General features: G+C 46.2%; 1 protein-coding gene across 4 annotated transcripts in view; it reads right to left on the bottom strand.

Moving 5' to 3' along the window:
* Positions 1-586, bottom strand: part of LOC134969566 (pleckstrin homology domain-containing family G member 4B-like) — a 224,199-nt gene extending 223,613 nt beyond the window's left edge. For 2 of the 4 annotated variants that reach the window (XM_063945601.1, XM_063945604.1), the window contains exon 1: positions 478-586. In XM_063945601.1, the coding sequence (XP_063801671.1) occupies positions 478-486 (9 nt within the window). In that variant the 5' untranslated portion in view covers positions 487-586. The remainder of the gene's footprint in view (positions 1-477) is intronic. The other 2 variants (XM_063945600.1, XM_063945603.1) reach the window with 1 other exon arrangement.
* Between the last annotated feature and the right edge of the window lie 17,513 nt (positions 587-18,099).

Below are 18,099 nucleotides of genomic sequence, written 5' to 3'. Positions count from 1 at the left end.
CCTAGGCCCTGCCAGACAGATATATATACAATGACAACATTCATAGAAAGGGTCCCCGCCCCCTGACACAGCTGCTGGAATCATCAAACACTTCCAGGCTTCACAACAAATAGCCCTGTGTAGCAAGTGGGGGATCCCTGTAGGTGAGTACACACTGGCACTGCAAGATCCCATTCACCTACAAACATGACATGTGTATAGCACTGAAGCCAACCATGGCAGGATAATAACTCACATAATATAAAAGTAATACTAAAATACTCTGTGCCGCAAGCTTGGGGCAAGGCAAATGACTATCCTGCAGAGCTTACAATCAATTGTCTGAGAAGTGTCATCATGAAACTTTACCACATTTATGGATTGTTATAATACATATACACCCAACACACATACAGTATTCATACATGTATAAAGTAATTATAATAATGCATAATAATGTATAATAATTATGTATATATTGATTCATGCACATTATACCTTCAGCATCCACAGGGCAGAGACTCCCAGTGACAGCTTTCCAGAGACCCCAAACTTCAGTCACAGAGGCTGAGACTCCAGGCGATCTGGAACAGCTCAGACACTGAGGGCTGACAATACATTGCACCAGCACTGACTGTGTAACTGGAGAGGGAACCTCCTCTGTAATAACTGCAGCACTGACATGAATCAGAGTCAGCTCTCACCCCCCTCCTCTACACACACTGCCTGCCCTTCTTGGCTTCCACACAGCCCTCTGCCAAGGAAAAGTGCAGGAGAGGGGTACTCTGTCCTCTGCCCAGGGAAAGTGCAGGAGTGGGGTACTCTGTCCTCTGCAGAGGGACACTGCAGGAGAGGGGTACTCTGTCCTCTGCCAAGGAAAAGTGCAGGAGAGGGGTACTCTGTCCTCTGCCCAGGGAAAGTGCAGGAGAGGGGTACTCTGTCCTCTGCCCAGGGAAAGTGCAGGAGTGGGGTACTCTGTCCTCTGCCCAGGGAAAGTGCAGGAGAGGGGTACTCTGTCCTCTGCCAAGGGAAAGTGCAGGAGAGGGGTACTCTGTCCTCTGCCCAGGGACACTGCAGGAGAGGGGTACTCTGTCCTCTGCCCAGGTAAAGTGCAGGAGTGGGGTACTCTGTCCTCTGCCCAGGGACACTGCAGGAGTGGGGTACTCTGTCCTCTGCCCAGGGAAAGTGCAGGATGGGGTACTCTGTCCTCTGCCCAGGGACACTGCAGGAGAGGGGTACTCTGTCCTCTGCCCAGGGACACTGCAGGAATGGGGTACTCTGTCCTCTGCCCAGGGACACTGCAGGAATGGGGTACTCTGTCCTCTGCCCAGGGAAAGTGCAGGAGTGGGGTACTCTGTCCTCTGCCCAGGGACACTGCAGGAGAGGGGTACTCTGTCCTCTGCCCAGGGAAAGTGCAGGAGTGGGGTACTCTGTCCTCTGCCCAGGGAAAGTGCAGGAGTGGGGTACTCTGTCCTCTGCCCAGGGACACTGCAGGAGTGGGGTACTCTGACCTCTGCCCAGGAAAAGTGCAGGATGGGGTACTCTGTCCTCTGCCCAGGGACACTGCAGGAGAGGGGTACTCTGTCCTCTGCCCAGGGAAAGTGCAGGAGAGGGGTACTCTGTCCTCTGCCCAGGGAAAGTGCAGGAGAGGGGTACTCTGTCCTCTGCCCAGGGACACTGCAGGAGTGGGTACTCTGTCCTCTGCCCAGGGAAAGTGCAGGAGTGGGGTACTCTGTCCTCTGCCCAGGGAAAGTGCAGGAGTGGGGTACTCTGTCCTCTGCCCAGGGAAAGTGCAGGAGTGGGGTACTCTGTCCTCTGCCCAGGGAAAGTGCAGGAGAGTGGTACTCTGTCCTCTGCCCAGGGAAAGTGCAGGAGTGGGGTACTCTGTCCTCTGCCCAGGGAAAGTGCAGGAGAGGGGTACTCAGACCTCTGCCCAGGGACACTACAGGAGTGGGGTACATGGCCCTCTGCCCAGGGACGCTGCAGGAGTGGGGTACTCTTGTCCTCTGCCCAGGGCCACTGCAGGAGTGGGGCACTCGGCCCCCTGGCCAGGGCAACTGCGGAGTGGGGCACTCAGCCCCCTGCCCAGGGCAACTCAGCCCCCCTGCCCAGCAACTGCAGGAGTGGGGCACTCAGACCCCTACCCAGGGACACTGCAGGAGTGGGGCACTCAGCCCCCTACCCAGGGCCACTGCAGGAGCGGGGCATTCAGTCCTCTCCAACCAGGGACACTGCAATAGTGGAGTAATCATTGTCGCAGCTACAATAATAAGGAAACGTGGCGTAAGGAAACGTGGTTGGACTGTAAAGTGATTGTTAAACTTTAATCGAAAAGAGTTGCAACGTTACAAACAGATATTCCCGAAGACTCTATTTCCCAGCCTGTGCTTCCTAATACCCGGATGCTGGTGATCCGACGCTGAGGATGCCGCACTCGGATCTACGACGCCGGCAGGAGGCGTGTTTTGCCCTCAGACGTGCGGCATTTGTGTTGAGTCCAAAGACGCAGCAGCGATACTTCTAGTGTACAACTCTGAATCACACCACAGAATAGATATATATTTAGCAAGGGGCAATCACAACTGCAGAAATCCAGAAATGTCCTTTCATTAATGCAGTGTTTCTCCAATCCAGTCCTTGGCCACCATAACAGTCCTCGTTTTCCAGGTCTACTCACGGAATCACAAGTGAAATAATTAGCACCACTGGTAAATCAATTAAAATGTGTCAATTAATAACCAACAAGGGAGATATGGAAAACATGCACCGTTAGGGTGCCCTGAGGACTGGCTTTGGGAACGCTGATTATTAATCATGGTCATGCAGATTAGGCGATCACCCGACTGATGTACCGCATGGGATTACCGCGTCTGCTCTGGCTTTCCCGGATACTATAATAACATACTTGTAGGTTACTCGGCTTCTGACCAATTTAACCCATGGGTCTTTGTGTCACTGCCCAATTAAATGGCTCTATATAGAGGTTAATCTATGTAATAGTCTGCTTGGGGGACAAAAATACATCACACCCTTGCTGCGCTATACCATTAATAAGCCGCATCTCTACGCTATTGTACAGTGCCAGTACACTGCTTCCACCTCGACGTAGCGTATACATGGAAGTCTGCTCTGTTTTTGTCTTTCACATCACTGTATTTACATATCCGGACATCATTATCATCCAGTCCCCACATGTGACAAATAACCCAAAACAGATTTCAGTCAACAACAAATAAAAAAAGCCATCATGGAGAATCCTTGGAGGTAATTCAATTGTGCTTTGGCAACCATAGCTCCCATCAAAACTGATGGGCACCCATTATTTCTGCTCGGAACCTCCTGGGGTGGCGAGCAGAAATCCTCTGAAGGTAGAGCTTTTGAATGTCCAAACACAGCGCACCCAGAGCTTTGCGCGCCTAACCCCAGTGCATTTGGGAGCGACATGCACGATAAGTAATGGAAGCCCAGTAACTCGCACCCATTGGTATAAACAATTGAATATCACCAGACGCATCTTATTTGAGGAATTTTGGGCAGCTCCACCTTACAATACCGCTTCAGATCACTGGTGTTGGAGGGCCTTCATTCATATCATAATGGGGCACTTGAACAATTCAAAACTTTTATTATCTCCTTTTTAAGCCACTTGTATCTTTGGCATCATTGTCCTGTTGCATGGCGGCCTTAATGATGGTGAGGCTGCAACAAGTTCTTGTGATCATGCACAGGTGTCCAGGTGTCACCAAGCAAGGCACGGTCCACGCTGATGAAGTAACGCCACCTTCTTGGCTTTCATCTTGGTGCAAAGCTAAGCTGCGCTGACAATTTGCCCCTTAGAGAGGGCTACTAGTTACCCTTCTATGAAAGCCATACTTGCTAAGGGGGGTATTCAATTAGCTCCGGCATTTCGGAGCTATCAAATTTACCCCCCTGCATATTCAATTGTGGGCCATTTTCGCCTGTTTTTAAGGCATTTTCGCCAATTAGGGCTGCCACCTCATCCCTTTAATTCTGGACATATATTAATTACACAGGTTCTGTGGCTGATTAAAACCAGGTGAAATGGAGTCTTGAAGTCAGCCAGCCACAGAACCTGTGTAATTAATGTGTCCAGAATTAAAGGGATGAGGTGGCAACTCTATCGCCAATGCCTTTTCACTTCTTTATTTGTTTGTTTTTAAGTGAAAAGGCATTGGCGAAAAAATGCCTCAAAATTGGCTAAAACAGCACGCATTTTTGCTGGCGCAGGTGCGAAAACGTGGATTCGCCAATCCATGTGTTTTTCGCTCCAGCCTAATGTTTCGCCTAGGCAAAAAAACAGCCCTGCTATTGCATAGGGCGAATCCCCATTCGCCCTAAAAAATAGTGAAAAGTGCCAATTTAATACCCCCCTTAGTCTTTTACTCTCTGATGGTAACTTAGGAAGGCCACTAGCTACCTGCCTGCAATATTTGGGTTCTTTGTGATTTCTCATTTCATGTTATGGAGAGGAACCAGTCATCCCGAGTTTGGTCTAAAACCCGCTCTCTACTCCCTTTTATCTGGTGGTCTTCAGTTTGCCGGTGGCCGGGCTCCCGACGACCAGCATACCGACGCCGGAATCCCGACCGCCGGCATACAGACAGCTTTTCTCCCTCTTGGGGGTCCACGAACCCCCTGGAGGGAGAACAGATAGCGTGGTGTGCGCCCAGCTGTCAGTATGCCGGCGGTCGGGATTCCGGCGCCGGTATGCTGGCCGCCGAGAGCCCGATCGCCGGCATAACATACTACACCCCTTTAATCTATATGTAAGTAGATTGGCAACACACTGGCTGCATACTGGACTATCAATACGTGCCACTATGGCATACAGTTGCTGAATACCTTGACAATGCTAAATTCCTTTGTCGTATAAACAACCCTTATGAAGCTAAGAACACTGTACGCTGCTTACTTAAGAAATACCGTAATGATACGCTATTTGCGTAACGATCGCTCAGCCGTAGGCGAGACGCTCAAGCGTCACGTTCGCTCACGGCCCAGTGATCACAGGACACGTTATTGGTTATGTCTAGGGGAAAGATTCGCTGTAACGTAGCATACGCTAGAGACCACGAGGAGGTCACCAGCGGTGCAGACGCTCACAACACTATACCTTGATATTAAACCTTATACCGATGAAACACACAGAATACCTTAATGTGAGTACAGGGTGTAAGTGCAACCTTGTGGAACCTGACTATCTACAAAGCTGCATGAGCGTCACCGACGCTCAAATGAACACTTATCACTATAGGAAATACACAGATACTGGTTTAGGTTTCCAAGGCCTATTAACTGTATTATGTCTAATATACTTGTAAAAGGGGATAACAGTACATATGATACACTACAATATAACAGAGACTTCCTAACCACAGAACTAAACAATAAATACAAAAAGACAATACTATACTGACCTAAATGCAATACGATACAATACTATAATACTATAAGGTATTTAAGAGAAAAAGAGGAGAGAGAGAGATAGAGAGAGAGAGAGAGATTGGCTCGCAGAAAGACAATGATTATGGAGAGAACTTACGCACAAAGGGTATGATCGCCAGCGCCTCGATATCCAGCTCCCGATTATCAGCAGATAACCGTTGATGAGAGAGTGAGAGCTGGATGTGGTCGGCCTGCCTATTTATGCTCCACACACAATGCAATCTCCTGGTCCTACAATCCCATTGTCCATTGGCCGAAGGAATTCGGCCCTGTACTGTAACCAAAGGTCATAGGTTGATTCATACAGGTGGGCTGTGCTGATTTCCAACAGCTCAGGTGGGTGGGGAACTGGGTTTCCCGCCGCATACCTGAGTATGTGCAAATCATAGAAATGGACATAAACTTCTTATGTCCATAACTATTCGCACGAGCGATTAATACGCTCCAAACCAACACCGGAATATTGCTAATTAAATACTCTTCCGATGGGTATCAAACACTGCTGTATGACTCCTGTTAGACCCTTCGTGCAATACAAAGAGGGATTCCTCAGCTCTGGGACATTATACTTTAACCAAACTTACAGAAACTATCAAAGGGATCATGATCTATAAACTACATTAATTGTGAACATTTGTAACTAATGAGTCGCACGCTACGATCACATAAACTCTACCGTAAATGCGCATACTGCGCGTGCGAGTGCACGCTATTGCGGGTATGCGCTTCCACGGGAGAGCGTACGCATGCGCAGCACGGACCAGTGTGCGGTGCAAATATGGCAGTGTGCACTAAGACATTTTTCTGACTTTGACAGTCCACCCTTTGGCAGTCAATAATAACTGCCACAAAATATTTAAGGAGAAAAATGTAAGTCAGGGGTTAATTGATTTCCATGGTGGGGAAAGGAAGAAGAATGGAGTAGGTGTGAAGAGAGTATGACCTAGTGAGAAAGTAGAAGCATGTGTGTATGAGTCCATGTTTGGAGGGTCATGTATCATCGTGCCGTACGTGTGGTAAATCAAGCTTCGAGGTATTGCGAAGTATACATTTGAATTCCTTCTTATCCTGTGGTACAGGTCTGTGGATGGGCTGTCAAACTCTACCGAGCTCATTTCGGCTGTGGTTGTAACACAATGGGGATGCACATTTTAGTTGATGATACATGAATTGGGGGGGGGTATGTGGTTGCTGCTATCTGTGCCTGTATTCCCTATCGACTATGTGTGTTATTGCCTGAGGGTTGCAGAGATGAAGATAAAGAACACTTACGAAAAATGCAATGATATTCTATGTCAGGGTAATGTACGTTCGTCGATTGAGGTCTTGATTGGTGTCGGTTGATTGGAGTCTTCTTCTTTGTGCTTTTGCTCATAAATCGTGAGTAAAGCATACAACGTCCATGGATTTACAAAAAATGTTGGGCTAGCGTGGTTTTAAAGTTCCTAGGGAAACTGGGGTACCCATGGCATTGTCCATCAAAATCTTGTTTATCAGGTCGTCTGCTCTTCTTCTTTCCATCTTTCCGTTGTCGGCCCCTTGGCTCATCAAATCCTTCGTCTACGTGGGTCTTTGTACCTCGGAGGAAAACATAGAAATGGGTGAAAGGCGGACCGTATACTCATTACATCATTACGTCATGGTTTCTAGCATTGGGTCATAAATCAAATCCAGGTTAATTACAGTTTCCTCACTCCTCAAGCTCATCACTTTTGTACTTTGTTTGCACCTTATTAAAGCCTGCCCGCATCTAAATATCAATCCAAACGATATAACGACACCCAAAATACATAGGAGAAACTTTCCAACATCCATTATGACTCCTTGAGCCCAGTCTCCTAAACCGGAGAACCAATTTCGCGGGTTCAACCATGACACCCAACCAGTCAGCTCATTACCTACAGCAGCAAGGGTGAGATTGTGTTTTCGACGAAATTCCCACTTTAATTGCAGAATATCGTCCATCTTTTGGTCTATGACCTCTACCGGATCCTCGGTGCTATTTGTGATATACGTGCAACACTTTATGCCGTACTGTGTTGCCAATGTAACACAATATCCGCCTGTTACTGCTGTAAGATAATTAAGAACCATCCTATGCTGAACTAGTTCTGTTTTGTAAGCTTGAAGTTCTCTTCCAGTGTATCTAAACGTGTCATCATACATTTCAGTGATATTATCTAACAAATTGGCGAGTGCGGAAATGTATCTATAATTCATCACACCTCGAGCGGTGCGAGTGAAATCTAACGCTACCAGAACCTGAATCCCGGTGGATTCATGGATAAGATCAGAGGCCGGATGCTCTAACCTTTCTGACAGTTGTCTTTTAACAAGGTGCTCGTAGTGAGTGTGAGTATAAGGAGTTTGGGCACCACGGTGTATGTCCTTCATTTTGTCATGTGTAACAGTCATTACTTCAGGCAATACTTTTCCAATATAACACAATCCTTCAGAGTTTGGGGCAAGCCACTTGTACGCCTTTCTCCCACATATGAAATATGCATCATCGGGGAGAACATAGGGGACGGAGAAGGACATGACCATGTTACAAACCTTCCAGGTGAAATCTCCTGACCCTAATTCTTCCATCTGCCTAATGCACGTATCGGTTTGTACGATATGTGCACAGTATCCTGGTGATACCTCTCCAACTTTAGTAATCCTATTTCCTAAGGTATATCGATACCGGAAAGATTTTCCTCTACTGGCTATGTGGCGTACGAGCTCTGTATCTGTAGGCATTCTATCTGCTCTGTGTGAAAAGGTCATGGTAAGGTTGCTCCATGACACTTCCCAATTTCCCGGTTTTCTGGGATTGGAGATGTTAAAACATATGAGGGACCTATCCACATGGTATTGGTGGAGCTTCAAACTAGGAGGGCTGGAGATGTTAAACCTCCGGTCCACCGGTCTCCCACCACTTAGCTCAAGTACCTCCCCTAACGTTAAAGGAAATGGTACTAGCCCTGATTTACTGTGACCCTGAGGTACTTGAGAGCATACCCAACAATCTGTTTGGTTTAACACGTTACCCACTAAGGAGTGATAGTCACTCAATGGATGCCGGTCTATATGGATATTAAAACTAGATTGACATTTCTTTATGCATCCATCTTCAACCAGATTATCACAGAGCCTACAGATACAATTTTCCTCAGCTAACAATCCATCACAATTTCTTCTATCGGATCGTTTTCTGATACTCGCCTTTGCTTGTTGGCTTGGTTGATCTTGGAAAACTACACCTCCATCATCATAATCGGAACCCATTCCAGAACCTCTTTCGACCTCTATGGTACTCTCGCCGGAACAGACTGCTCTGGTCAACATCATGGTTAACATCAAAATCCGGACCACAGTCTCTTGGGGCAAGTCCATCTTTGAGGAGGAAATAGAGAAGAATGAGAAGGGGGAAAAAGAAATTTTAAAGGAGAGGGGATGGGAAGTGGAGAAAACAATAAAAGGGAGAGGGGAGTCGACAGCTGCTTTCGGTCTTCAAGGCTCAGGTGCCGCCTCAGTCCTCCTGGAACAGACACTCTAGTGATACAACCTCTACCGTCTGTTCCTTATCACGGGACTTCTCTGGATCAGCAACCTTCTTGCAGTGGGATGAATGGACCCAAGTCTCTCTCTCAGCAACCTTCAATGCTGTGGTGCTAGTCAATAAGACCTGGTATGGTCCTTCCCATCTATCAATAAGACAACCTGAGCGTAGAAAATTTCGTATCATTACATAATCCCCAGGTTCAATGTCATGACAATTACTATCTGGTAAATCAGGAATCACCAACTTCAGATTATCATTTTGATTCCTCAACTGTTTACTCATGTTAATCAAGTACTTTACAGTTACTTCATTGTTACATTTCAAATCATCCTGAGGGTTAATCATGACATGCGGTTGTCGACCAAACAAGATTTCAAAAGGGGACAGATTAAGAGGGGACCTGGGAGTGGTTCTGATGCTATACAAAACAATGGGTAAAGCTTCTGGCCACGTCAATCCTGTCTCTGCCATTGCTTTACTCAATTTATTTTTAATAGTGCTGTTCACTCTTTCGACCTTCGCGCTCGCCTGTGGACGGTACGGAGTGTGCAGCTTACTATCAATTCCCATCAACTTACACATTCCTTGAAAGACATCACCTGTAAAATGGGTACCCCTATCACTTTCAATGATTCTAGGGATACCATATCTACATACAAATTCCTGCACAATTTTCTTAGCTGTAAACATAGCGGTATTTGTAGCTGCTGGAAAAGCTTCGACCCAATTCGAGAAAACATCTATACAAACAAGTACATATTTCAAATTTCGACATGGGGGTAATTGAATGAAGTCAATTTGTATTACTTGGAAAGGGCCGCCGGCAGGTGGGATATGGGATGGTTCTGTTGGTATTGCTTTTCCAATATTCTTTCTCAGACAGGTAAGGCATGACATTGCTCTTTTACTAGCATGAGAGGAGAATCCTGGGGCGCACCAGTATGCTCTTACCAACTTGCACATCCCCTCCTTGCCTAGATGAGTCAGCCCGTGAGCTGCTTCAGCCAGACACGGAAGGTATGCCCTGGGGGCCACTGGTTTACCATGTCCATCCGTCCAGAGCCCTGAGGACTCCTGGCCATATCCCTTTGCCTTCCAGACTGCTCTCTCCTGAGTGGAACACAAATTCTGCATTTCACACAACTTTCGTGTGTTGATGGTATTAAATACCATCAGTTGTGTGGTGTCTGTCCGTATGGGGGTAGCAGCTGCAAGCTTTGCAGCTTCGTCTGCTCGGCTGTTACCAAGGGATACTGGGTCTTGACTATATGTATGTGCTTTACATTTGATAACAGCCACTCTGTCGGGTTCCTGTATCGCTGTTAGAAGCCTTTTTATGTGAGCTGCATGCGCTATCGGTGTACCAGCTGCCGTCATGAAATTTCTGAGACGCCATAGCGCTCCGAAATCATGGACTACCCCGAACGCGTATCTAGAATCGGTGTAGATATTGGCAGACTTACCCTTAGCCAATTCACATGCTCTGGTTAGGGCGACCAGTTCAGCAACCTGGGCTGAGTGAGGTGGGCCTAGCGGTTCCGCTTCTATGGTGTCTTGGTCATCTACGACTGCGTATCCAGTACACAAGTCTCCCGAGTCTGACTGTCTGTGACAACTACCGTCCGTGTAGAACGTGAGTTCTGCATCTTCTAGTGGATTGTCACTGATGTCAGGCCTTGCGGTAAAATTTTGGGTCAAATATTCCATACAATCATGTGTATCTTCCTTTGCATTAAATCCTCCTTCCCCATCACTCTCACCTCCCACCCTTTGTGCCTGTCCAGGCACACCTGGGAGAAATGTTGCAGGGTTTAATGCGCTGCATCTCCTTATGGTGATGTTTACTGGGGCCATTAATGCCAATTCCCATCTCGTAAACCTTGCTGATGAGACATGTCTGGTTTGGGCAGAATTCAATAAGGCCGATACCGCATGTGGTGTATGGATTGTGAGGTTGTGGCCTAGCACGACATCTTCGCTTTTCGTCACTAGCAATGCTATCGCCGCAACGCTACGCAAGCATGTGGGGAGGGATCGCGCTACCGTGTCTAGCTGAGCGCTGTAGTATGCAATTGGCCTGCTGGCATCACCGTGTTTTTGTGTTAGTACACCTGCTGCGCACCCAGCACTTTCTGTTCCGTATAGTTCAAAGGGTTTCCCATAGTCTGGCATACCTAATGCTGGTGCCTGCGTTAGGCACTGTTTGAGTCTCTCAAATGCTGTTTCGGATTCGTCTGTATGCGAAATCCGATCAGGTTTGTTTGAAGAGACCATTTCCTGCAAAGGTAGCGCCAATATGGAAAACCCTGGGATCCAATTACGGCAATACCCACACATTCCTAAAAACGTCCTGATCTGTTGCTGGGTTTGTGGCAGTGTCATGTCTCTAATGGCTTGGATTCTATCAGCGGTCAGGTGTCTCAGTCCTTGTGTTAGACAGTGTCCCAAGTATTTTACCTTAGCTTGGCATAATTGCAACTTGTCTTTGGAGACCTTGTGACCTGTGTCTGAAAGATGAAACAGGAGCTGTTTCGTATCCTTCAGGGATGCCTCCAATGAATCAGAACACAGCAGTAGATCATCCACGTACTGTATCAACACTGATCCACTTTCCGGTTGGAAAGACTGTAAACAATCATGCAAAGCCTGAGAAAATATACTTGGACTATCTATGAAACCTTGGGGTAACCGAGTCCACGTATATTGGACTCCTCTGTATGTGAATGCAAACAAATATTGGCTGTCAGGGTGCAGAGGTACCGAAAAGAAAGCGGAGCAGAGGTCAATAACAGTGAAAAATTTGGCAGTGGGAGGAATTTGCATTAGGATGACAGCTGGATTAGGCACTACGGGGAACTGACTCTCAACTATTTTGTTAATCCCCCTTAGATCCTGCACTAGCCTGTAACCCCTCCCCCCGCTCTTTTTAACAGGGAAGATGGGACTATTTGCTGTGCTGGACGTTCTTACTAGAATGCCCTGTTGTAGCAAGCGCTCTATTACCGGGAAAACTCCTAACTCCACCTCTGGCTTCAGAGGATACTGTGGGATTTTTGGAGCTATCCTACCATCTTTTACTTGTACTACTACTGGAGCTACGTTTGCCATTAATCCAGTGTCCTGTCCATCTTTTGTCCAAAGCGACTCTGGTATCTGAGATGTCATCTCTTCTACTTGGGATGGATTCCTATTTGTCATAATGGAATGTGACATTAATTTTGATGGGGAGTCTAACATGTCTCGTACTTCCTGAGCGTGATTCTCAGGGATGTCCAAGAATACACCTTCAGGAGTACAATAAATGACGCAACCCATTTTACATAGTAAGTCTCTTCCCAGGAGATTGGTCGGTGCCGATGCAGCCAGCAAAAAGGAATGCTTGGTATGCAAAGGCCCTATTGTAATCTCGGCTGGTTTGCTAACAGGGTAGTGCTGGACTACTCCTGTTACTCCTATGGCTGGAACTGTCCTACCAGTGGTTCTCATGCCCACTGTCGAATTGATCACTGACTTGGCCGCCCCTGTGTCTACAAGAAAGTTTAAAGTTTTACCGGCTACATTGATTGCAATCTCTGGTTCGCTTCCAAGACTGGCAATCAATTTAACTGGTTGCAGATTACAGGTATGGCCACACCCCTATTGGGTATGCTGACCTCCCTGAATCCCGCTGGCAGCAACTACTTGTGAGGGAGTTAGCTGGGAACTACCAGAGGCATGCCAATCTCTGTGTGGGGGATATCTTTTTGTTTCCCCTGTATGTGGCTCAAAACTCCGCCTCTGTGGACCCTGCTCCCAATGTCGTGTGTGGTGTTGTTGTCTAGGGGGTTGAAAAGATCTTTGTACATTTCTTACTCTACAGTCTCGTGCAAAATGTCCTGGTTTGTTACAAGAAAAACATGTTATTACACTTGCCTTACCCACAGGATTCGGTGGTACATACGCAGGCTGCCTTGTGGTCAGCGCCTGTATACTTACGGACATCAACTTATCACTTTGCGACTCCCTGTGCCTAGTGATATTTCTGTCGTGATCAATAGCAGCCTCTCTCAAGGTGGACACTGACAGACCTCGCCAACATGGCTGCGTGGTCTGTACCCTAGCTTTTAATGTTTCTTTCAAACCATCCATCAGTACAGATACTGCTACTTCTCGATGGTTTGGGTTGGTCTTTATGTCTTCTATACCAGTGTACTTTGCCATTTCTAATAGTGCCCGGTGAAAATATTCTATTGCCGTTTCGGACTCCTTTTGCTTAATGGAAAATATTTTATTCCATTTAACAACGGCTGGGAAATACTCTTTTAGCTGTAAATTTATCCTTTTTACATTATCCTTATTGTACACGTCTGTAAGCGGTACATCTTTATCCAATGCACAATCAGCTAAAAACTGAGTTGCATCAACATTGGAAGGTAAACAAGCTCTTAGCAGTATCTGCCAATCCTTGTTGTTGGGTTCTACCGTGTTACCTAAATCCCTGATGTATTTTTGGCTAGCAACTAAATCCTTCCTGGGGTCAGGAAATTCGGACACTATTGTTCTTAATTCCATTCTGGAAAATGGAGTGTACATGGCAATGTTCCTTATGGGAGTGGCTCCAGACACATCTGTTTTTCCATTGGGAACTGCTATTACCCTTACAGGAGCAATTCTAACAGCCTCTTCCTGTGTAGATTCTACAGCTTGTTGTGGTACAATTGTTTCAGTGTAGTGCATGGTGCCGTACTTACCCGTTGACACGACCTCACCTATCCCTCCGCTAGGGGCTTTCACTAATCTCATGGGTGTCGCTGTGCCTACTGTGGTCTCTGCTATGGTGGCTGCAAGAGAGAGAGCTGAAATTGTTGCTGAATCGTCTTCTTGATCACACTCCTGAGGAAGGTTCAAAACAGGGTACATCTTGCACGGGTTAATACTTGCATGAGTTATTTGGTTAACATCATTAACATTTACAGTGTTACTAAGAGTTTGTGTTTTACAACCCTGTGCGTTTCTCTCCGCAATCAACTTCTCTCCTGCAATGTATGGTGGGGGAGGAGCTGTGGCAATCAACTTCCTGACTGCCCCAGATCCCGCCGCCAGAGCCAAACCTCTCTGTATCTCACCTTCCTGGTGCCATAACTGTAAATAATCATGATGCTGAATTCGTCTCTTTGCTGATTTTACGAGACATATCCTCCTCCTTAAATTTTGTAACACCTCTGGACTGAAGCTACCTATTCTTGGGAACTTGTCCCTGTCTTGTACAGTCATTCTCTCCCATTCATCACATAAAACCTCTGTGTGACTACCGTATTTTTCACACATGATGTATCTTGCCGACCCGACTGGTCGGTTCTCTGAATCAACCTGAACCTGGGTTGATCGCCCCCTACCTGAGCAACTGGCCCCCATCGTCTGTAGGTGTTGCTTAATCCTCCTTGGATTTTCTGTATCAAGGTTTTCAGCAAGCCTTTTCAGACAACCAAATTACTCCACAGTAGGCCGGCGGTGGCGGTTTACCGAGTACCCCACTCACTCGCCCACCTCGACCAATACGACCTGTAAACACCGTTATGATGCCAGCGTACTCGATACAGGGCCCCTATGGAACCTTCAGTTTACTGGAACATATGAGGGTTACCCGCAGGACACTTACTCTTTCCAGTAAAGTTGGGGTTGTTAGATAGTTCCTGAGTGACCAGCGAACTTCCCTTCCAAAAATAAAAAATTACACAAATCACGTCAGAATGTACAAATAGCGTTTGTGACCACTTTACTCTAATGGTATTTAGGTCAGATTACTAACTACTGCACACAATTACGTGTGGTCCAATCGTTCAGTACACGAGCACTATTTGTCATGTACTGAAAGACCAATGGAATCGATGTTTCCGGCCGCGATTCCTTCAACCAGAGCTTATGGCCTATATGGGTTCTGCACCAACACCCCAGGCGTTGTGCCACTGGACTTTTATAGCGGACCTTTTACCTTACGACCTCCTGGTCTTGTTCCTTATGACCTCCTGGTCTTGTTACCTTATGGTCCGCTATACTCTAATGCTCAAATATTATTTAACCAGGGATGCCTCCCTGGCCACCGTATATGTCACTTACACGTATGTTCCTTAACGAGTACCCGACTTTCCTTTTGGTTCCACCTTAAAGTTATATAAACTTTTGTATACAAAACACACTCACTCAACACATGTACACTTTGTTTCTATATCTATTTCTGCGCAGAAATTGTCTTCAGGCCAAAAGTGTTACCAATTAGGAGCAGGATCTGTTAAACTAAATTTCAGATTTTCCAAAAAAATAGATTTGCGTTATTTACCGCTGTGCGTTACTTATCGCTTTTGCGCTAATTATCGCTTTGCGCTAATTCAACTTTTCGTGACTTGGGCTACGTGGGCGTAACCAGACGCTACGTTGCGTAATGAACGCTGCGTGCGTCTGCCTTTTGGATTGCGTACGCTAGTCTTTGTTAGCGACACGTGTACGCAATGCAAAGGATCCACCGTAACACAATATATTTATTTATCAATGTAGGTGATCCCTGATCATCTACCGCAATCCACACTGCCTGCCTTGTATCTCAGACAAACCGTGTGTTTGTTCTATACTTTAACTATTACCTCTACTTTTAAATAACAGCAAATCTCTTCTTAGCACTTTCTATCAACTATAAAAAAAAATTGGCAAACAGGAATAGTGATATACGAAATTTGAAAAAGAAATGCAGATAAATGTATGCGTACGCAAGACAAAAGAAAAATAAACAGTTTTAAAAGACACAAGCGTTTTGTTCTTACTTCCGGTTACCGGGTTCCTTCAGCACTCTTTACCTAAGCGAAGCAGACGCTTATCCCGCCAGCACTATGAGACAACCTCCCACCCTTTGCTGGAGGGATAATGTCTGCTGATCTACCTAGTGCAGATGTGAAAAGGACCGGACGAGCCCGCAATTGACAATGCTAAATTCCTTTGTCGTATAAACAACCCTTATGAAGCTAAGAACACTGTACGCTGCTTACTTAAGAAATACCGTAATGATACGCTATTTGCGTAACGATCGCTCAGCCGTAGGCGAGACGCTCAAGCGTCACGTTCGCTCACGGCCCAGTGATCACAGGACACGTTATTGGTTATGTCTAGGGGAAAGATTCGCTGTAACGTAGCATACGCTAGAGACCACGAGGAGGTCACCAGCGGTGCAGACGCTCACAACACTATACCTTGATATTAAACCTTATACCGATGAAACACACAGAATACCTTAATGTGAGTACAGGGTGTAAGTGCAACCTTGTGGAACCTGACTATCTACAAAGCTGCATGAGCGTCACCGACGCTCAAATGAACACTTATCACTATAGGAAATACACAGATACTGGTTTAGGTTTCCAAGGCCTATTAACTGTATTATGTCTAATATACTTGTAAAAGGGGATAACAGTACATATGATACACTACAATATAACAGAGACTTCCTAACCACAGAACTAAACAATAAATACAAAAAGACAATACTATACTGACCTAAATGCAATACGATACAATACTATAATACTATAAGGTATTTAAGAGAAAAAGAGGAGAGAGAGAGATAGAGAGAGAGAGAGAGATTGGCTCGCAGAAAGACAATGATTATGGAGAGAACTTACGCACAAAGGGTATGATCGCCAGCGCCTCGATATCCAGCTCCCGATTATCAGCAGATAACCGTTGATGAGAGAGTGAGAGCTGGATGTGGTCGGCCTGCCTATTTATGCTCCACACACAATGCAATCTCCTGGTCCTACAATCCCATTGTCCATTGGCCGAAGGAATTCGGCCCTGTACTGTAACCAAAGGTCATAGGTTGATTCATACAGGTGGGCTGTGCTGATTTCCAACAGCTCAGGTGGGTGGGGAACTGGGTTTCCCGCCGCATACCTGAGTATGTGCAAATCATAGAAATGGACATAAACTTCTTATGTCCATAACTATTCGCACGAGCGATTAATACGCTCCAAACCAACACCGGAATATTGCTAATTAAATACTCTTCCGATGGGTATCAAACACTGCTGTATGACTCCTGTTAGACCCTTCGTGCAATACAAAGAGGGATTCCTCAGCTCTGGGACATTATACTTTAACCAAACTTACAGAAACTATCAAAGGGATCATGATCTATAAACTACATTAATTGTGAACATTTGTAACTAATGAGTCGCACGCTACGATCACATAAACTCTACCGTAAATGCGCATACTGCGCGTGCGAGTGCACGCTATTGCGGGTATGCGCTTCCACGGGAGAGCGTACGCATGCGCAGCACGGACCAGTGTGCGGTGCAAATATGGCAGTGTGCACTAAGACATTTTTCTGACTTTGACAACCTCTACTGCAGTCACCCTGCAACAAACGCAGCACAATTGTAGTCACTGGAATAGAAGATCACAGATCTATATGGAAAATAGACCCAATACACACTTTGGGGGGCTATTCAAAGATGGACGCAGATCTTCCACAACTAAATCTGCGTCTATCTACTGACATGCTGGAGACCGCCCCCCAGCACAGGGCAAGGCCTCCCAGCATGTGTGTTGCACCGCCCCGCGATGCATTCACATTTAAATTGCGAACGCAACAAATAGAGGACGACCCTTGTCTGCACAGCCTGGTGCAGGTGATCCGGTGCCATCTTTTGTTTCGCAGCGGCTGCGTGTGATGTCACGCAGCCACCCTGAAACTGGTCTAGACACAGGGCTCCCAGAAATCTATTGCGCTCCTATAATCCAAACATCCTGCGCATTCTTTTTTTAAATATAAAGCATTGCCAGATCAAGGCAATCAGGGATTGCTATAGATAACTGGAGAAGGAATGCATACGATTTGCAAGTCCTAGGTACATAGAAACCCTACCTAAGCACAGGGGCGGATTTAGGGGTGAATGCGCCACTAGGCACAACATTAACGGCTGCCCCCCGCCTTCATTGGTTGTAAGCCCTCATTTTAGTATAGCCGATTTAACAGAATAATAAAAAAAAAAGCCACTGACATTTTGTATTTTTTATTATATATACATATTTACTAAGTAGGACATTTTCCATGGGCAGTATGTGTATCTACCCAT

The sequence above is a fragment of the Pseudophryne corroboree genome, chromosome 11, assembly GCF_028390025.1.
Source record: "Pseudophryne corroboree isolate aPseCor3 chromosome 11, aPseCor3.hap2, whole genome shotgun sequence".
NCBI classification, from domain to species: Eukaryota; Metazoa; Chordata; class Amphibia; order Anura; family Myobatrachidae; genus Pseudophryne; species Pseudophryne corroboree.
Note: the sequence above shows the minus strand (reverse complement) of the source record. Positions and strands in the feature narration are given on the sequence as shown.